Here is a 16,662-nt window from a genome sequence, read left to right as displayed (position 1 = left end):
ATAATATTGCAATTGACACAGAAATTATGAGACCTCAATGATGTTTGATAAGGTTATGCCTATTTTCATGTCAGTCTTTTGCATTGGATATTAACGATAAGCTGTATTGTTATCGTACCTTTCAACAATATGGATGCCAGTCGTAGGAACTGACAGCATCCATCCTCTATATCTCCAGGGCTCGCATTTCAGTAAACCTGAACTAACTCCTGGATCCATTCCCATGGGGCTCTCGATCTCAAATTACCCGTCTCTTGATGGCGTGAAGAACCAGTTAGCAGAATTACAGTCTTTTAGTGTCATTCAAGGTCTATAAGCTATTTCAGAGTTCTGCATGTTTATGCAATGTACAAATCCCCTGTGTTTTTCTATAGGCTTCTAGTTGTCCATGCTTGTGGTAAGAGTCAACTGAAGGATGACAGTCCATACAATCTGTGGCTCATTCCTTGTTATTACTGTATTCATTAATCCTGCATGTTTATCATGATTTGGAGGGGGTAGAAGTGGCCCTGTTGTCCAAGGCGCTGGAATTACCTGTGAACAATTGCATCCCTAAGGTGTCCTAGAAACCTTGGATCGTGGCTGGGAATCCCGGTTTGTCCTGATAATTTTTCCAGGTTCGTCAGCACCATACCTGGAGTTGTGGCTTTCACCTCATGCATCACTTAGGCCTCACACATCAATATGACAAACTGTGAAGTAGAATACTGGACTAAGCAGAGTTAAATCTAACTGACTGACTCATTCACTATGGTTGTTTGGTTGGTTAGATTAATTCCATCTAGTCTTGAGAGTGTGTGGTGAGTGTGGTAGGATCTTTTGAACTGAAATGCTATTAAAACACAATGCCAACTACAAACCATTTTATGGATTTTGTTTTTGTCTTCTTTCATTTTCAAACATGTGAGGATTCCGGGTAAGATATACGTCCCCAGCAACCTATGTTTGTTGCTAGGGAGCATCCATTTGATTTTTAAATGAATAGTTTGTTAAAATATATGACATCTTCCTGAGGCAAGAGAGTTAACTGACTATAAAAGTCCAGTTTCCGCTCTTGCCGAACTAGGCTGGAATTCCTGGGCTCGATCGTAGCACTACCAGTGCTTATTAAGAGTTATGTACCTTCTGAGCCTCTCCTATGGACCAATCCGATTCCATCACTTGCGTTTGTTTCAAACAAAATGGTGGTACTCAGTCAAGACAATCTGATCGATAATAAAGATCTATACTGTGATAAAACGGGTCTTACATCGCGGAGTGCATCAAATCACGCGAGCACCTTGATTAAAAACATGAAAAGGTTTGGAAAATATCTGTTGTCAACGAGTTGGCAGTGCACATGCTTTGCAAATCTTGCAATCGACTGAAATCTGCACGACAGTTTACGAACCGGATTTCGATTTCATTGGGCGATTGTGATTGGACTATGCATAGACTCGTTAGTCCAGCCAAAATGTAACTCCATAATACCAGCCTAGTTCAGCAAGGAGGGGAATTGGACTTTTTAAGTCAGTTAACTCTCTTGCCTTGGGAAGATGAAATATGATTGTTTGATGGTACTCAGTAAATAAATAGTTTGTTGGATATAGCTGGGGAAAAAAATAGATTGTTCTCCAAAAACTTTCCCACCCTCCCACACAAATCAAATGGATGCTTCCTAAGAGGTGACTAAATCGATCGGCTGGTGACTTGGTTGATGCCTGTCATCTATCGCAATTGCGTGGATCGATGCTCATGATGTCAGTCACTGGATTGTCTGGTCCAGACTCAGTTTTTACAGACCTGCCATATAGCTGAAATACAAAAAAAACATTTAATTTTCAGATCACCTGACAGAAAGTAAAGTGAACTTATGTTGTGTACAAGTGAGTTTTTGTTGTGTGCGTCACTTTATGGCTGAAGTATTGCTGATGCGACATTAAATTTTAACTCACTTATGTTGTGTGCTGTCTGTCTGTGGTTTTAGGACAAGTCAATACATCATTACGTAAGTTTTCCTGTCTTTGTTATTTTTTTCTGTAATGGAAAATGGCTATTTTGTGAAAAGATTCACCATTGATCAATACGAGCCAAATATGAACTACATATACAAAATAGATACAATATTTTGAACCACATTCAACCAATACAAATGTTTGTTTTCATTGCCTGTTATTTAAACATGCTTATGTTCAGTACACCACACCACCAGGACAGATCGACTCCCGACATTGATCTCGCATAGTTGTATCCCTTTGATGTACCAGGATCTCTTGTTTGTGGATAGAATACCTGGACAGATCATCTCTCCACAGTGATTTGGCATAGTTGTATCCCCTTGACGTTTCAGGATTTACTGCTTGTGGATAGAACACCTGGAAAGATCATCTCTCCACAGTGTCCACACCACCAGGACAGATCGACTCCCTACATTGATCTGGCATAGTTGTATTCCTTTGATGCGCCAGGATATGCTGTACGTGGGTTCGAATCCATCCAAGATACAGTTACATAAGAAAAATAAATCTTTTTGGTAAAATAACAAACGGTAACCCTCACCTTTGAAATTGGTCAAGTTTATACTATATACCAAGACAATATGTTATCATTGAAATGTTTTTATTACAAGTAATAATTACAAAATATTACAAAAAAGTCTATCTTACATATCCCAGAGCATATGTTAAAACAGACAAACACCCACATTCCGTTCCACTTCTCAGCTCTATCGGCCAATACTTCTCCCATCCTACGCTGAAATTAAGAGATTTGAGGGTTTCTTTATACTGGAGGGTTCTGTGTTAGAATTATATTTATTTAACCTTTTACATAACTTTCTTTCAGGGACTGTATGTTAATCTAACAAAAACGTTTTCTGCAATTGCTTCAAGACACAATGTGTTTTCTGTGAAAAGAGGGGATCACAAAACATCTTTTTTTAGGAAATCAGCATGTTTGGTGAATAATTTTATATATACCAACGGTAAAAAGGGAAAGTTCTGAAATAAAAGAATGCATCTTGGTTGATTGCATGCCATCATACCCTTGTGGCGTGGATTTTTGCTCACAATGTCAATCAATGGATTGTCTGATTCAGACATGATTTTTTACAGGACACCAACATACAGCTGGAATATTGCCGAGTCCAACACAAATAGATTAAATGAAATGCTATAAAATGAAATTATGAAAATATTGTTTTCAATTCAGTATACATTTTTCATGTTAATTGTTTGAACCAATCGAAATACTGAACGATAAAACGTAAAAAACCGATTCAAACAAAACATTCACTTTCGAATTAATTCTCATTTCGACTTGAACCAAAACAGAATATTTGGCAAGTTTCCAACACGCACCTGCTAACGCCCAGAGTAGCCTCCCTTCTCCTATTATCCGAAAAGTTATGCATATTGCTATGAACTGGTAAAATCGATCAAACCTTTTCTACACGTGAAAATATTACACACTATGCCTTTTTAAAAAAGATCGCGATTTAACAGCATCAAATTAATTGTCGACGCGACATCGAAAGTTAATGGATGGAGAGGGCGCTGAGCTCTGTGACGTCATACAACAACAAGGGTTTGTTTGAAAATGGCTGCCTCCATGGCCTAAGGAACCCTCCTGCACTTACGTTTTCGATAAAAATGGCACACAATCAGGAGGGATATTTTTCGTGATGGTTTTCTGTGATGAAATAACATGACTGGATGTAGAAGATAGTGCGCTATCGCCATGGCAGGTGTTGGGAACCAGAGAACATCGGTAAGTCGCCTTTCGATCAGGCGTGACTGTCAAATGCTTGTCTGATCATGACTTGAAAGTGAAGAACGACTGGACGCATTTCATTGTCATGATTTGTCTCGACGAAGCGTATCTATTTTGTGCCAATATGCTTCAACAAACAGCTTAAAAGCATGTAAAAATTCTGATGGAAATGCATATAAACGAAATTCTGGAGGAAAAATAGCCAATTATCAATGAACAGGGACCTCATTTATCAAATCAATATTTTTGAACTCGGTGATTTGGAAAGGAATCTTCAGATCTACGTAGGATTTTGGTAACCAAACTTACAATGAAAAGTGTGAACACAGTTATTTTTAAAAATATTACAATGCAATAGTCATCATAGTCGTACACAAAAGTAATGCCTAATGCTTTATGATGCTAATGGTTCAACATCATCAAACAATATATATAGGTCTATAGATTCTAATAAGTCATTTTCATCTTGTATTTTACATGAATCACAATTCCATTGCTGTGAAGTCAACATCATGTACATTGAATATTTGATGTACCATTCATACCTGTGAATGTTATCTTGTATTGATTTGAATTTCTGTCTTTATACTCGACAGTCAAAATTCTCTTCCAGCTTATATCTTGTATACTAGATATTGTGAAATAATAACAACATGACCAATTGACATGATTGATAAAAAAACGCTAAAAACATAACATGAAAACAATATAGTGTGTTGTCAGATGTATGTGATCTGAGCACCAATTATTTATGGAGGGATTTATTTAGGATTTCAAATTACTGGCAAGCAGCTAAGTGCCCCCTGTCAGGTAATTTTGGAAAGAGTATTATTTTGCTCAACCTTGGTGATTTTTCTCTTCTTTTTTTTTAAAAATTCAGTGGTATTTTTTTAACATTGTATTTGTTGCTTAAATCTAAGCAATATGATCTCTTCCTTTTTCATGGTCATTGGTCTCAACAAGGCCAGAACATTAGTTATTACGATATTAGTTAATTCTAATTTGAGAATTATTACTTACATTTGCTGCAGGCTTGTCAAATATCATCTCTGGACAAGCATAGATAATCCCTGTTGTGAAAACACATTTACCTGAATATGTAAGAACCAAAAAAAACAAAGCATATATCAGTTGTTACACATCAATGTAAATGCACATGTGCCTCAAAACTGACAAACCAATTATTATTGAAAACTAATAAAACATAATCATGCACAATCAGATTCTTCTCATGTTTAGCTTGTTCTGTTGATTGTTTGGTTACCCTGTACACATGCAATGATCATTTACAATTGACCATAAATTGTGGAGTAGAAAGCTGCAAACAATATGATCAAAATTTTATTTAAAAGGTTCAATAATTCCTATGATCTGAAAACAGTTCCACATAACATACATAAGCTGATTTCACATCAGTGTTCCACTGATCAGCTGATCAACTATTTTCATTTTGTTGAATAAGAAATTGCAAATTCAGGTCCTTTGACCATGTTGACATATAATTTCAGGATACACAAAAAAAAGAGCAAATAATTATTTTTTTACCAACATCCAACACAAAATGTCCAGAGTGATTATGTAGGCACAAAAACATTTTTCCCTCCTCAAATTAAACCTGGATATCCGGAGTGCTGATATGAGACGATATAGTCATGCAATACATGAATTCATACATGATATTTAGTGATGTGCATGTTATAGAGTTCACAAGTTCATCATATCCCTTATAATGTTCCTGCGATGCAAATGTGTCAAAGATTATCATTACAATTTCAGAAATGTTATCAATATCTTAAACATGTTCAGGAGGGACCAAGATCCATTGTTCAGAGCCCATTTCTGGTTTTGGTCTGGACATTGCAATTAACATGGTTAGCAATGTTTTTATATTTAAGGTAATCATTAACTGCTTGATTTTGTACATTTTATAGTGTGTGTTAGTAGACATTTTGTTTTAATCAACTTGCTGGGATTGCCAATTTGAATGAGCATGATGAGCTTTGTCCTCCTTTCTAATAATAATAATATAAATAATAAGTGCATTTGTTAAGTGCTGTTTTCCATCCACTATGTGGTTGCTCAAAGCGCACTTAATTATTACCCCGGTCAATGGATCAGTGTGCACTCAAGAATAATTCTCAGCTCCCTGGGGAATATACAACCCAAGCTGCCTGTGAGGCGCTAGAAGGTTAACAGCCACATTGCTAGCTCATCCTACCGGGTACCCATCCACTGATGTGTGAACAGAGGCAAACTACAAATTATGCATAGACGGTTTTACCATATTTACTGTTGAACATGTTCAGTTCTAAACAATGCTAAACAAACTTAATTTTTACTGTCCTGATTATAAGACAACAATGACATGTTGAAAGTTTTAGATTTGACATGGTATGACTGAAAAAGTATTAATCATCATATTTATAAAATCATATTTCTTACATGTATAAAAGGACGGAGACTCTTCAAGTCACTCGCAGAACTGACAAATAATTTTAATGTTCAGCGTTGAATTTTGTATGCGTTCCTTGGCAGTGATTTTGACACAAAAAACTGTAAAAAGATCAATGACTTGGACCAAGAAATGAAATAAGTCAATGGCAAAAGTCAATAAGTCAAATCAAAAATGGTGGACAAACCATGACAACAAATCAATGCAATACCGTTTGTTATTGGATGAATATATACCATCTGGCAAATAAAACACTTGGCAAAGTCACTGCAGCCACTGAGACGTTTCCCTATGATACAGAAAGTATGATGCAAAGACAGGCGCTGCTCAGAATTTCAGTTACAAATTTTGATGGCTGTGCATTGTTTTATTAAATTGATACTGGATGTCGGATGGATCCTTACTATTTAATGTTTAATTGAGAAATTATAAAAGGTGTGAAGCCTTGCTTAGCATTTCTTTCGGTCAAATGTCCAACTACCTGGGTGCTTAAACAAATCATCTGTCAAACTGCAATCTTATCGGTCTATGACCAGTGACCGATGGCCATTTTAAACTTGGGATGCAGTTTAGTTTTGGTCGTACTTTTATGTATCCTGTAAAATGAGTTGAAGGTACTTAGGATTTTTAAACTACTTACTTCAAACAGTATATGTCATCTACTTCCAGTCTTAAAAGGTCTAAACCGATGATTAATGTGAACAGCTCCACTGCACAACAATGATCCTAGTGTACACCTAGTGATAAATTACTCTTAATCCAATCAACAAAATGCTATCATTCAGAATCATCTCTCCGAGGGGTCGGTTTGTGGAACTGACACTCTACAACTGTAACCTGACACTGTTCCCATGTCTCTTCTATTGTGTCTGTTCTAAGAGCTGACCATGCTAACATGGAAGCGGGTTGTTTATGCTTAAATGGTCTTAGGGATCGGTCTGTTATTGATCTTATAAAAAATGGATGGGCTCTTACTAGTCTTAGTGTGATTCATTTATCATGTTTATGTTTGTATTTTATCAGATGGTCAAGTATCAATGCAAAACTAACTCTACGTGATCACAGTCATGGGGACATGTAAAATGATATTAATATTAATTGTAAAACACTTTTTTTTGTCTTTTTATGTACAAAATGTTTCAAGCCACTGTTAATTAACCAGTTATATATGTTTTAAGTTTCTTGGACTGTCATTGACAACAGAAGTGCTTAACATATTAAGTGCTGTATTTTCATGTATCATACCAAAATGTTACAATCCAGATGTGTATAGAATTTGCAATGCAAAAAAAGTAAATTGTAACCATGGTAACAAGGTAATTAAGCTCACAGGACTCAGACTGGCCCTATCACTGTCTAATGATAGCGTCACTTTGACCACCATGGTTTTTTTTCATATTTTGAGCTTTGACCTTCACGTAACCTATTTTTCTTATAAGTGTTCTTGCATATTCAACATTTCCTCTATTGTTTCTACATGGATGCTTGACAACATCCTTTTTAAGTGTCATTTTAGGTATGTAGAACAACATATAACATGTTTTTGAGCATATTGTGTTTTTTTTTTATAAATATCTGACCGTTGACCTTCATATGCCCAGTATCTGACACTTGATGAGGGCACGGGTGGCCGTCATATCAGACGCCGCGATTCGCTGTGCAGAGTTGCGCCCCTTGGGCACGTCAGAAACCTATGATTGTGGGTTCGAATCCTGGTTCGCCCCGATTATGTTTTCTAGGTTTGTCAGCACTATACCCGTGCTCGTGGGTTTCATTGAAGTGGTAAACGTCTGAGACCTGCATCACTTCGGGCTTTCCTCCCACATTAAGCTGACATGCCGTGACATAACTGGAATAGTGTTTAAAGCCGCATTAAACCCAACTCACTCACTCACTCCGACACTTGATAGGATCAATGATCACAGCTTTGTTGTCTTTTAAAACAGAATTCCCACCAATTTTAGACATTATTTCTTGGTAACCCAGGTGAGGTTCAGAGCCTTGCATTGCTCCGTGCTGTGGTACGTGGCCAGTACCTGATGACCCTTCCTATTATCAGGATAATAGGCTGTACATTTTTTATGAATCTCTCCACAAATTGTTTTTTTACAACACTCTTCTTCAGCTTGGAATGGTTTCTCTTTGAGCACTTCCCTTGCTCACTTCCATCAATAAACATGTTGCACAATTTATCTGTTGATCTATGTTCGTGGTTTTGATAAAAAAAATTTTAACAGTTTCATGTCTTATCACATGATCACAATGTCTGCCTCGTATAAAAGTATTGAAAGAGGGGAACCATAAGATAAATTGAGCGAACCGTTGTTTGATCGTGTTAATAAAGTGTTCTGGATGTCAGGATACTTGGCTGATAAGTGATGCAGAACTTGGGACCAAATTGAGGTATCTGCATACCCCTTTTATCTGTGTCTTAAGGGCAGTGGTAGCATTGAGGGCTGGGACAACACACCAACCGTGTGATCGATACATATCACGATACCTTGCTCACGATCCGCTACGTATCACAATATTTACCTGTGCTCTTATCAGTGGTGCGTAAGTCGTCCTTTTTATAGACAGGAATGCCAAATACCTGACACACTAACTAACGATTTACAGTTGGCAGTGTCAAGTCTGGTGCAATTGATGACACAATTTACATTTTTTTACTTTTTACTGCTCATTTTCAATAGTAATTTGTGGTTCGTGTAACATTTATAAAAGGATACATTTAACAATGTTTAAGCACAGACTTATATAGGTCCGTGTTTAAAGGTAAGAATCAATAGTTTTTTTCTTTGTACATGTTGTATGCAATTGTGATCGATACTTGTATCGAAAAAAACAAAAAAACATCACGATGCACCGATGCATCAGTGAATCGTCCTACTAAATGATAGCATAGTGGTAACAGTGTTTGCTCTTCATGAGGAGGACCTGGGACAGATGAGGCCCCACACATGTGATGTTTGAAGCCCATTTCTGGTCTTCCACCCATCCCACTGTGATCTGTCCGGAATACCCCTAAAACCATTACAAAACCCTAGTTGTAACAAATGCTGAAGTCTATTTGTCCCAACCTAACTTTCATATATACCTTTTTTTGCGTTTGTTTTCAGTTTAGTTTTCTCCTTAACCAATATAACACATGGCCTGATAACTCTGGATCCAAAGACACGTACTAATGGGTTGGACAATAAGCATGAAAATTTGCTGAGGTTTTAGATTAATTTATCAACACAGTAAATACTTTTTGATGAACCTTATTTCTCAACAGGTTATAAGAGAAATAGGGGCGGTCGGGTAGCCTAGTGGTTAAAGCCTTGGCTCGTCACGCCGAAGACCCGGGTTCTATTCCCGACATGGGTACAATGTGTGAAGCCCATTTATGGTGTCCCCCGCCGTGATATTGCTGGAATATTGCTAAAAGCGGCGTAAAACCATACTCACTCACTCACTCACTACAAGAGAAATAAAAATGCAAATAATCGACAAGAATGTTAATGTGAGCAGTGTACATAGTGTAAGACATGTTAGAATGTACCATTGATTTTCTACACTGATTGGCCCATCTCTTGACAGTGCTTGAGGGTAATCAATGTTAATGTTATTGCCACGGGCATATTTTAGACATCATTGATCTGTGTAATATCTCCACTGAGTCATGCACCTGCACAGATTACGTTATCAGGAGAAGCATGACAATGGAAATTCCAGTGCATATCATCTCATGGTTACACAGTAGAGCACACTCACTCTGATCAAGGGTGGTGCGATAGCCAGGGCCCCCAACATGGTGTTTCCTATCTGAACCCATTCAACAATGTTTAATAATCGAGTAGGTGGGTCATATTTTTTTTCTAAAATATTTTTCCACTTTGAAAAATAGTATTTTGCAGTATTTCAAAGCCCTGCTTTCAAATACATATTTAATAAGATGGTTTATTATAGTGAGTGTGAGTGAGTGAGTTTGATTTTACGCCGCTTTTAGCAATATTCCAGCAATATCACAGCGGGAGACACCAGAAATGGGCTTCACACATTGTACCCATGTCGGGAATCGAACCCGGGTCTTAGGCGTGACGAGCGAACGCTTTAACCACTAGGCTACCCGACCGACCCTTTATTATAGTGAAGTTCAATCTGTGTTCGACCATAACTCTCAACATCATTTTCAGAAGATTCTTCTGACTCTCCTCCAACAGTTAGCTCAGAAACTTGATACAACTGGAATACTGTTAAATGCAGCATTAAACTCACTCCTCATTGCAGTAAGCTGAACCCTCGTCGTTAGTGCCTTGTTTGAAACTGAGACCATTTCCCTGGGATGTGAGTAGCGCAACAATGAACTGCTCCATATAAGGCAGTTTTGGTTAGCAGATCAGGTGGTGTTTGAATTGCTGGGACTGCTGTTTTCCCTGAGCCTAGTCCCCCTTTAACAGATTAGGGCCCTGGTGCTCAGAAAATTGACAAAGGGGGCTGCTTATAAAAACTGTCCACAGTGAGTTAAGTTTGCTGTAAGAGATCGAGCAGTAGGGAACAACCTTTGTTCAAAAGCTGCCGTTTAAAAAATCTGTAACATTACAGACTGTCATGTAAATTTTCAGTTTCTGTTAGGGGTGCTTATAAAGATTACTTACAAATTGTCTGGAAGTTGGTCGAGGGCACTTAATATGGTAAATACAGTATTTCAAATAACTAAATGTGGGGCGAGAGAACAAATATTTCTTACAGAATTTGATAAGTTTCGGCACCGATGGCTGTGTTTTGCCATGGTACTGCCTGATTGCTTTTAATCTAATTTTGACACTGCTTTAAAATGTCTATTGTTTTCAAATTTGCACTATTTATAAATTTACACTATTTGGAAATCCCTCCAAATTTGTTCACATACATTTTTTCTCTCCATATGTAAGGTTCTATGAAAAAGTAATAAAAATAATTTTAATTATCATGTTTATCTGATGACTCATGTCAATACCTTATCAGACATACATAGAACAGTTTTCATGTGAAGGATAACAATGGCTAAGCATTATATCTTTATTGGCTTAGGTTCATAGTAAAATATATTATTACCGTACCCTGACCCCACAACACCCCCCTAAGTCCGTGTCAGTGTTCATGTCCCCTACACTGCAGATGGTAATACCCATGGTATAAATATTCGTAATGCCTTCCCGATCTAGTAAGCTCATATTTTACTCTGTGCTGACAGTAGAAACCAATGTGGGTTGGGGGAATTGAATTGTTTTGACAACCGACTTGCTGTGGAATGTGTACCAGTGAATGATACTGCCTGATATTGTATGTCCAGTGAGCTGTTTGAATAACTTTGCCCAGAATAAGATTAACTTTCTATCAGTGGGTTCTACAGAACGGGGATCATAAGGGCTTGGCCTGCGAATAAATGGTTTTGTTATGACTTAGTGCTGGGCATGTTATCCCGGCTTTATGTTGAATATACAGAGTTCCAGGCATGTCCACAGTTATATAGGCATTCTGATCACACTGGCATGTACGAACTTGTTTACCAGATGTTTGGCTAACTAAGCAATCGCTTTGGTCATCATGTTCATGATATTTGGGTTGAATGTTCGCTGGACAGAAATAAGAATGTTAAGATGTCAGGCTGAATAGTGATATATATTCATTAGGGGTGACTTTTGTGGCTATTTGCAAGATTGCGATTGTATTGCAATAGTACAGCATTAGAAATTGGCACTAGTCCTATAGTCCTTGCCAAACTGCCCAATGGTAAAAGTATCCTCATTTAAGGATGAGTAGAAATTTGCCCTTTTTAAGGGTTTTGCTATGTTATCATTATAAGGACAAGTGGACTAAAACTGTTAGTTTCTAACCCTGTAGTACCCCACACTATTATGCTTATAATAGCCGCAATGATTGCGATAGTTGTCAACAATTGCAATAGTATTGCGAAAATATTAAACCAACTTTTACAGTTTAAGGCTTGATAATTATATCATGTATTTTAATTAGTGTAATTGTAATTAATGAAAGATTTATTTCTTGATTTGTTTCAACACAAATATTGGAACAACAACTTGAACATGTTGAACAACAACAAACAGTCATTTAGCTCTCTAGTTCTCTGGAACAGCAACAACATTCATTTAGCTCTCCAGCTCTCCAGAACAACAACAGACATTCATTTAGCTCTCCAGCTCTCCAGAACAGCAACAAACAGTCATTTAGCTCTCCAGCTCTCCAGAACAACAACAGACATTCATTTAGCTCCCCAGAACAACAACAAACATTCATTTAGCTCTCTAGAACAACAATAAACAGTCATTTAGCTCTTCGGCTCAACATTGCTCCAGTTTCAAGGCTGAACACTCAGCTTTTGAAACAATTGATTGTCAGGTATACTATTGACAATATAGCATGATATAGTACAATCAAAGGCAAACAATTGCGATACATGGAGAAATTGATATATTAAAATATTTCTGATGTTGTTTACATACTTGGAGAACACTTGACATTTTTGTGTCAAGTAGTATGTGTTGCCTCATTTCTGGTAAAAAAAATAAAATTAAATGATGAAAAAAAGGGCAAAATATTTCAACAAGTTTTTAGAAATATCTGCAGCATTAATCATGTTCAATGTTCAAATTGACGTTCATATTTCACCAAATTGATCAGTCATAGCTGATTCTTGTGCTTAATAAATACAGAGATCAGTCCCTTGTCCCAACATTTTGCACACTGGAGAATTTGAAAGTGTCAAAGTGCCCAGATCTTTTAGGTTGAAGGTAATGTCATCAATTTATTTACCCACTTCTCAAACATGTCAATAAACTTGATTAGTCTGTGTTCCACATTAAAACCAAATAACGGCCTGACCATGGTTACCATGGTTACTGTATAGCTAACAGCGTCATGGGTATATTGCAGGTGCTTGTTACCCTGCACACATGTTGAACCCACTGACACTGTTCCTCCATTGACTGAGTAAATATATGCTCTGTGGTCCGTCCTGTGTCCGTGAAATCTGACAGGCCATTAACATCTTCCTGCTAATTTGCAGTCCCAGCAAGTTTGATTCAAGTCTTTCCAACACCCCCTTACTTGTCTGTTAACACATTTGATTATGTTGGTCCCTCAAGGAATAACAATGTCTCAGTTTCACACAGGGCACCCATTACAACATCAAGGACTAGACACCTCATACAACATCTAGGCCTGGACACTGAATACAACATCTAGGCCTGGACACTGAATACAACATCTAGGTCTGGACACTGAATACAACATCTAGGCCTTGGCACCGAATACAACATCTAAGCCTGGACACTGAATACAACATCTAGGTCTGGACACTGAATACAACATCTAGGCCTTGGCACCGAATACAACATCTAGGCCTGGACACCAAATACAACATCTAGGCCTGGGCACTGTATACAACATCTAGGCCTTGGCACTGAATACAACATCTAGGCCTGGACACCAAATACAACATCTAGGCCTTGGCACTGAATACAACATCTAGGCCTTGGCACTGAATACAACATCTAGGCCTGGGCACCAAATACAACATCTAGGCCTGGGCACTTCATACAACATCTAGGCCTGGACACCGAATACAACATCTAGGCCTGGGCACTTCATACAACATCTAGGTCTGGACACTGAATACAACATCTAGGCCTGGACACCGAATACAACATCTAGGCCTGGGCACTTCATGCAACATCTAGGCCTTGGCGCTGAATACAACATCTAGGCCTGGACACCAAATACAACATCTAGGCCTGGACACCGAATACAACATCTAGGCCTGGACACTGAATACAACATCTAAGCCTGGACACAGAATACAACATCTAGGCCTGGACACTGAATACAACATCTAGGCCTTGGCACCAAATACAACATCTAGGCCTGGGCACTGTATACAACATCTAAGCCTGGACACCGAATACAACATCTTAGACTGGGCACTTCATACAACATCTAGGCCTTGGCACTGAATACAACATCTAGGCCTGGACACTGTATACAACATCTTAGACTGGACACTAAATACAACATCTAGGCCTGGACACTGAATACAACATCTAGGCCTGGACACATCATACAACATCTAGGCCTGGACACTGAATACAACATCTAGATCTGGACACTGAATACAACATCTAGCCCTGGACACTGAATACAACATCTAGGCCTGGACACTGAATACAACATCTAGGCCTGGGACAAGTATGGGGAACTGGGGACCGATTCTACAAAGAAGCCCCACAGAAAAAATCACGGACCACAGGGGACGTATTCACTCGGCCCCCCACAGGGCTTCTGAGGAGGTTAAAAATTAAGCTGTTGCTCAGTCACCTATTCCCTCACTCTTCTGTATGTACAGGTCAGCATGTGGGTCCCTATGCTGTTTAGTGCATCCAGGCCTATGATATCTTGTTTACAGTAATTACTGAACTATAAACAAGCCTCTCAGGGGGTACTCGCAGGGTGACAAAAGCCTAATGGAGGCAGCCACACAATGTGTGTTTGTGTGGGAAGGAGCCTAATATAATCTCCTGTGGTCATGTCAAGTATATATAATAAATAAATACTGCCAGAGATCAGTGGACATTAGTTGTCTTCTTTGTGGGAACTTTCTTTTAACTTTCACCATGTTCACAACTGTATTCATGACATGTTGATCGTCCTGATAATGCTCTGTAGGGTATAGTATTGAGATAATATCTGCAGTTGTAGTGGACATTGGTGTTGATTGCTTGTTTTCAGATCTAGTACAGAGCAATGACTAGAACATGAGTGGAAAGGGGACATTTCTGGACATTTGGTTTGCAAGAAGTGACAAATGTGATGATGTTGAGCACAAGAGATCTGTTTTCTTGAAAATTTGTATTTTGTGTTTACCTGGTTTTCTTGACTGTGCTCTGTTGTTGTGGCACTTGAAATAATAAGGGTCAAACCTTCGTTATTTTTATCTTGTTTTGGGGGTGGTCAGCTCCTAAAATTACAGCTCATATTAAATAGTAAATTACATTTATAATGAACACGCGTCTTTCCAACTGATGGATATAGTGATCCAGTTGTAACTTGAATTTCAAAAGCGGGGAGGGTTTGATTTGGGATTCAATCCTCATGACCCCCTTTAATCTGCTGTGAAGATCCGAGGTAGAATAGGTCTTCAGCAACCCGTGCTTGCCGTAAAAGGTGACTATGCTTGTCTTAAAAGGCGCCTAACGGAATCAGGTGGTCAGGCTCGCTGACTTGGTTGATGCATGTCATCGATCCCAATTGCGTGGATCGATGCTCATGATATTAATCATTGGATTGTCTGGTCCAGACGCGATTATTTACAGACCGCCGTCATATAGCTGGAATATATATATATAAAACAACAAACCAACCTACCAACCCAAGCTACAAATGGTGGAAAAGAAACCACCTTTATGATAAAGCCAGATACCTTGGTGGTTAAGACTCCGGTTCACAATCCATCCTTCAGTCTTCACCTGGTTCACAGGTCAATACATGGTTCACTTGTGTGCCTCAGCTGCTAAAACAGAACTGAAGATTAGTGATAAGACAATCCCTAGTTAGCAGAGTTATTGAGGTCAGGAGAAGATTTGTGTCACTCCAATCTTCACGCATGTTCCTGACTCACAAATCCCCCAAATCCACACAGGATGAAGTTATTCAGATCCCTCACAGCTGGTTAATCACAAATCTTGATCAGATTATGTTCAAATGGTGAGCCTCGTCCGCACATTGTCTCGCCTGGCTCGGCCACTTGTGTGAACTGTTTATGATATATCAGCTGGGACTGGTAATATCCTCTATTAAAGTATTATAGATCAAGATTAGGATTGGTAAATTGAGCAATTGCTCAGGGTTGATAGTGTCAACTGGTGCCATTCCTGATCTTTATCAGAGCTTTATTAGTAAATTGTTAAAATGGGGTTGAAATGATTCACCAAGGTCATCCGCTTGTCTTGGGCCCCTTGTCCACAACCTGATCTTGGCGATCGTAAGTCCATGTTAAAGAATAGAAGTTACAAACGTCTTGTAACGTCACTAAGATCAGGAGAATAGGAAACACAACTGAGAATCTGGACATGCTCGAAGGACAACTTGATTTTTCCTAAATCTGGTTGCATTACATAAAACACTTGTCTGAATGAGCTGTGGACTAGCAAGTTAAATTTGACCATCTTAATCTCGTCATTGAATAATTCTTTCGGTATTTTGAAACCCACGAGTATGGGTAGGGTGTTGACAGACCAAGGATCGTAATCAAAAATTAAAACCCAAATGAATGTGTGCTGTAGCTCATAAAGGGGCAGTTGGGTAGCCTTGTGGTTAAAGCGTTCGCTCATCACGCCGAAGACCCGGGTTCGATTCCTGACATGGGTACAAAGTGTGAAGCCCATTTCTGGTGTCCCTCACCGTGATATTGCTGGAATATT

At 38.5% G+C, this 16,662-nt stretch overlaps 1 protein-coding gene and 1 long non-coding RNA gene across 9 annotated transcripts in view; one reads left to right on the top strand and one right to left on the bottom strand.

The window, feature by feature from the left end:
- Window positions 1-2,532: 2,532 nt before the first annotated feature.
- On the bottom strand, window positions 2,533-16,547 carry LOC125378581. The gene is made up of 3 exons (XR_007220320.1): window positions 15,663-16,547; window positions 4,771-4,799; window positions 2,533-2,733 (listed from the first exon to the last, which is right to left on the bottom strand). It is a non-coding gene; the product is annotated as an uncharacterized LOC125378581 (long non-coding RNA).
- LOC124116909 (myosin-11-like) overlaps window positions 3,444-16,662 on the top strand; it is a 65,220-nt gene continuing 52,001 nt past the window's right edge. For 5 of the 8 annotated variants that reach the window (XR_007220319.1, XR_007220318.1, XM_046478516.2 and 2 more), the window contains exon 1: window positions 3,445-3,747. Coding sequence is in view for 5 of the 8 variants with exons in the window: in XM_046478516.2 (XP_046334472.2) it covers window positions 3,718-3,747 (30 nt within the window). In the remaining 3 variants the exon portion in view is untranslated. Of the gene's footprint in view, window positions 3,748-16,662 lie in introns of all 8 variants that reach the window. The other 3 variants (XR_006858194.2, XM_046478521.2, XM_046478520.2) reach the window with 1 other exon arrangement.

Source organism: Haliotis rufescens, unplaced genomic scaffold (genome assembly GCF_023055435.1).
Source record: "Haliotis rufescens isolate VD_foot unplaced genomic scaffold, xgHalRufe1.0.p SCAF_13, whole genome shotgun sequence".
NCBI classification, from domain to species: Eukaryota; Metazoa; Mollusca; class Gastropoda; order Lepetellida; family Haliotidae; genus Haliotis; species Haliotis rufescens.
The sequence above is the reverse complement of the archived record's forward strand: the minus strand, read 5'-3'. Positions and strand labels throughout refer to the sequence as shown.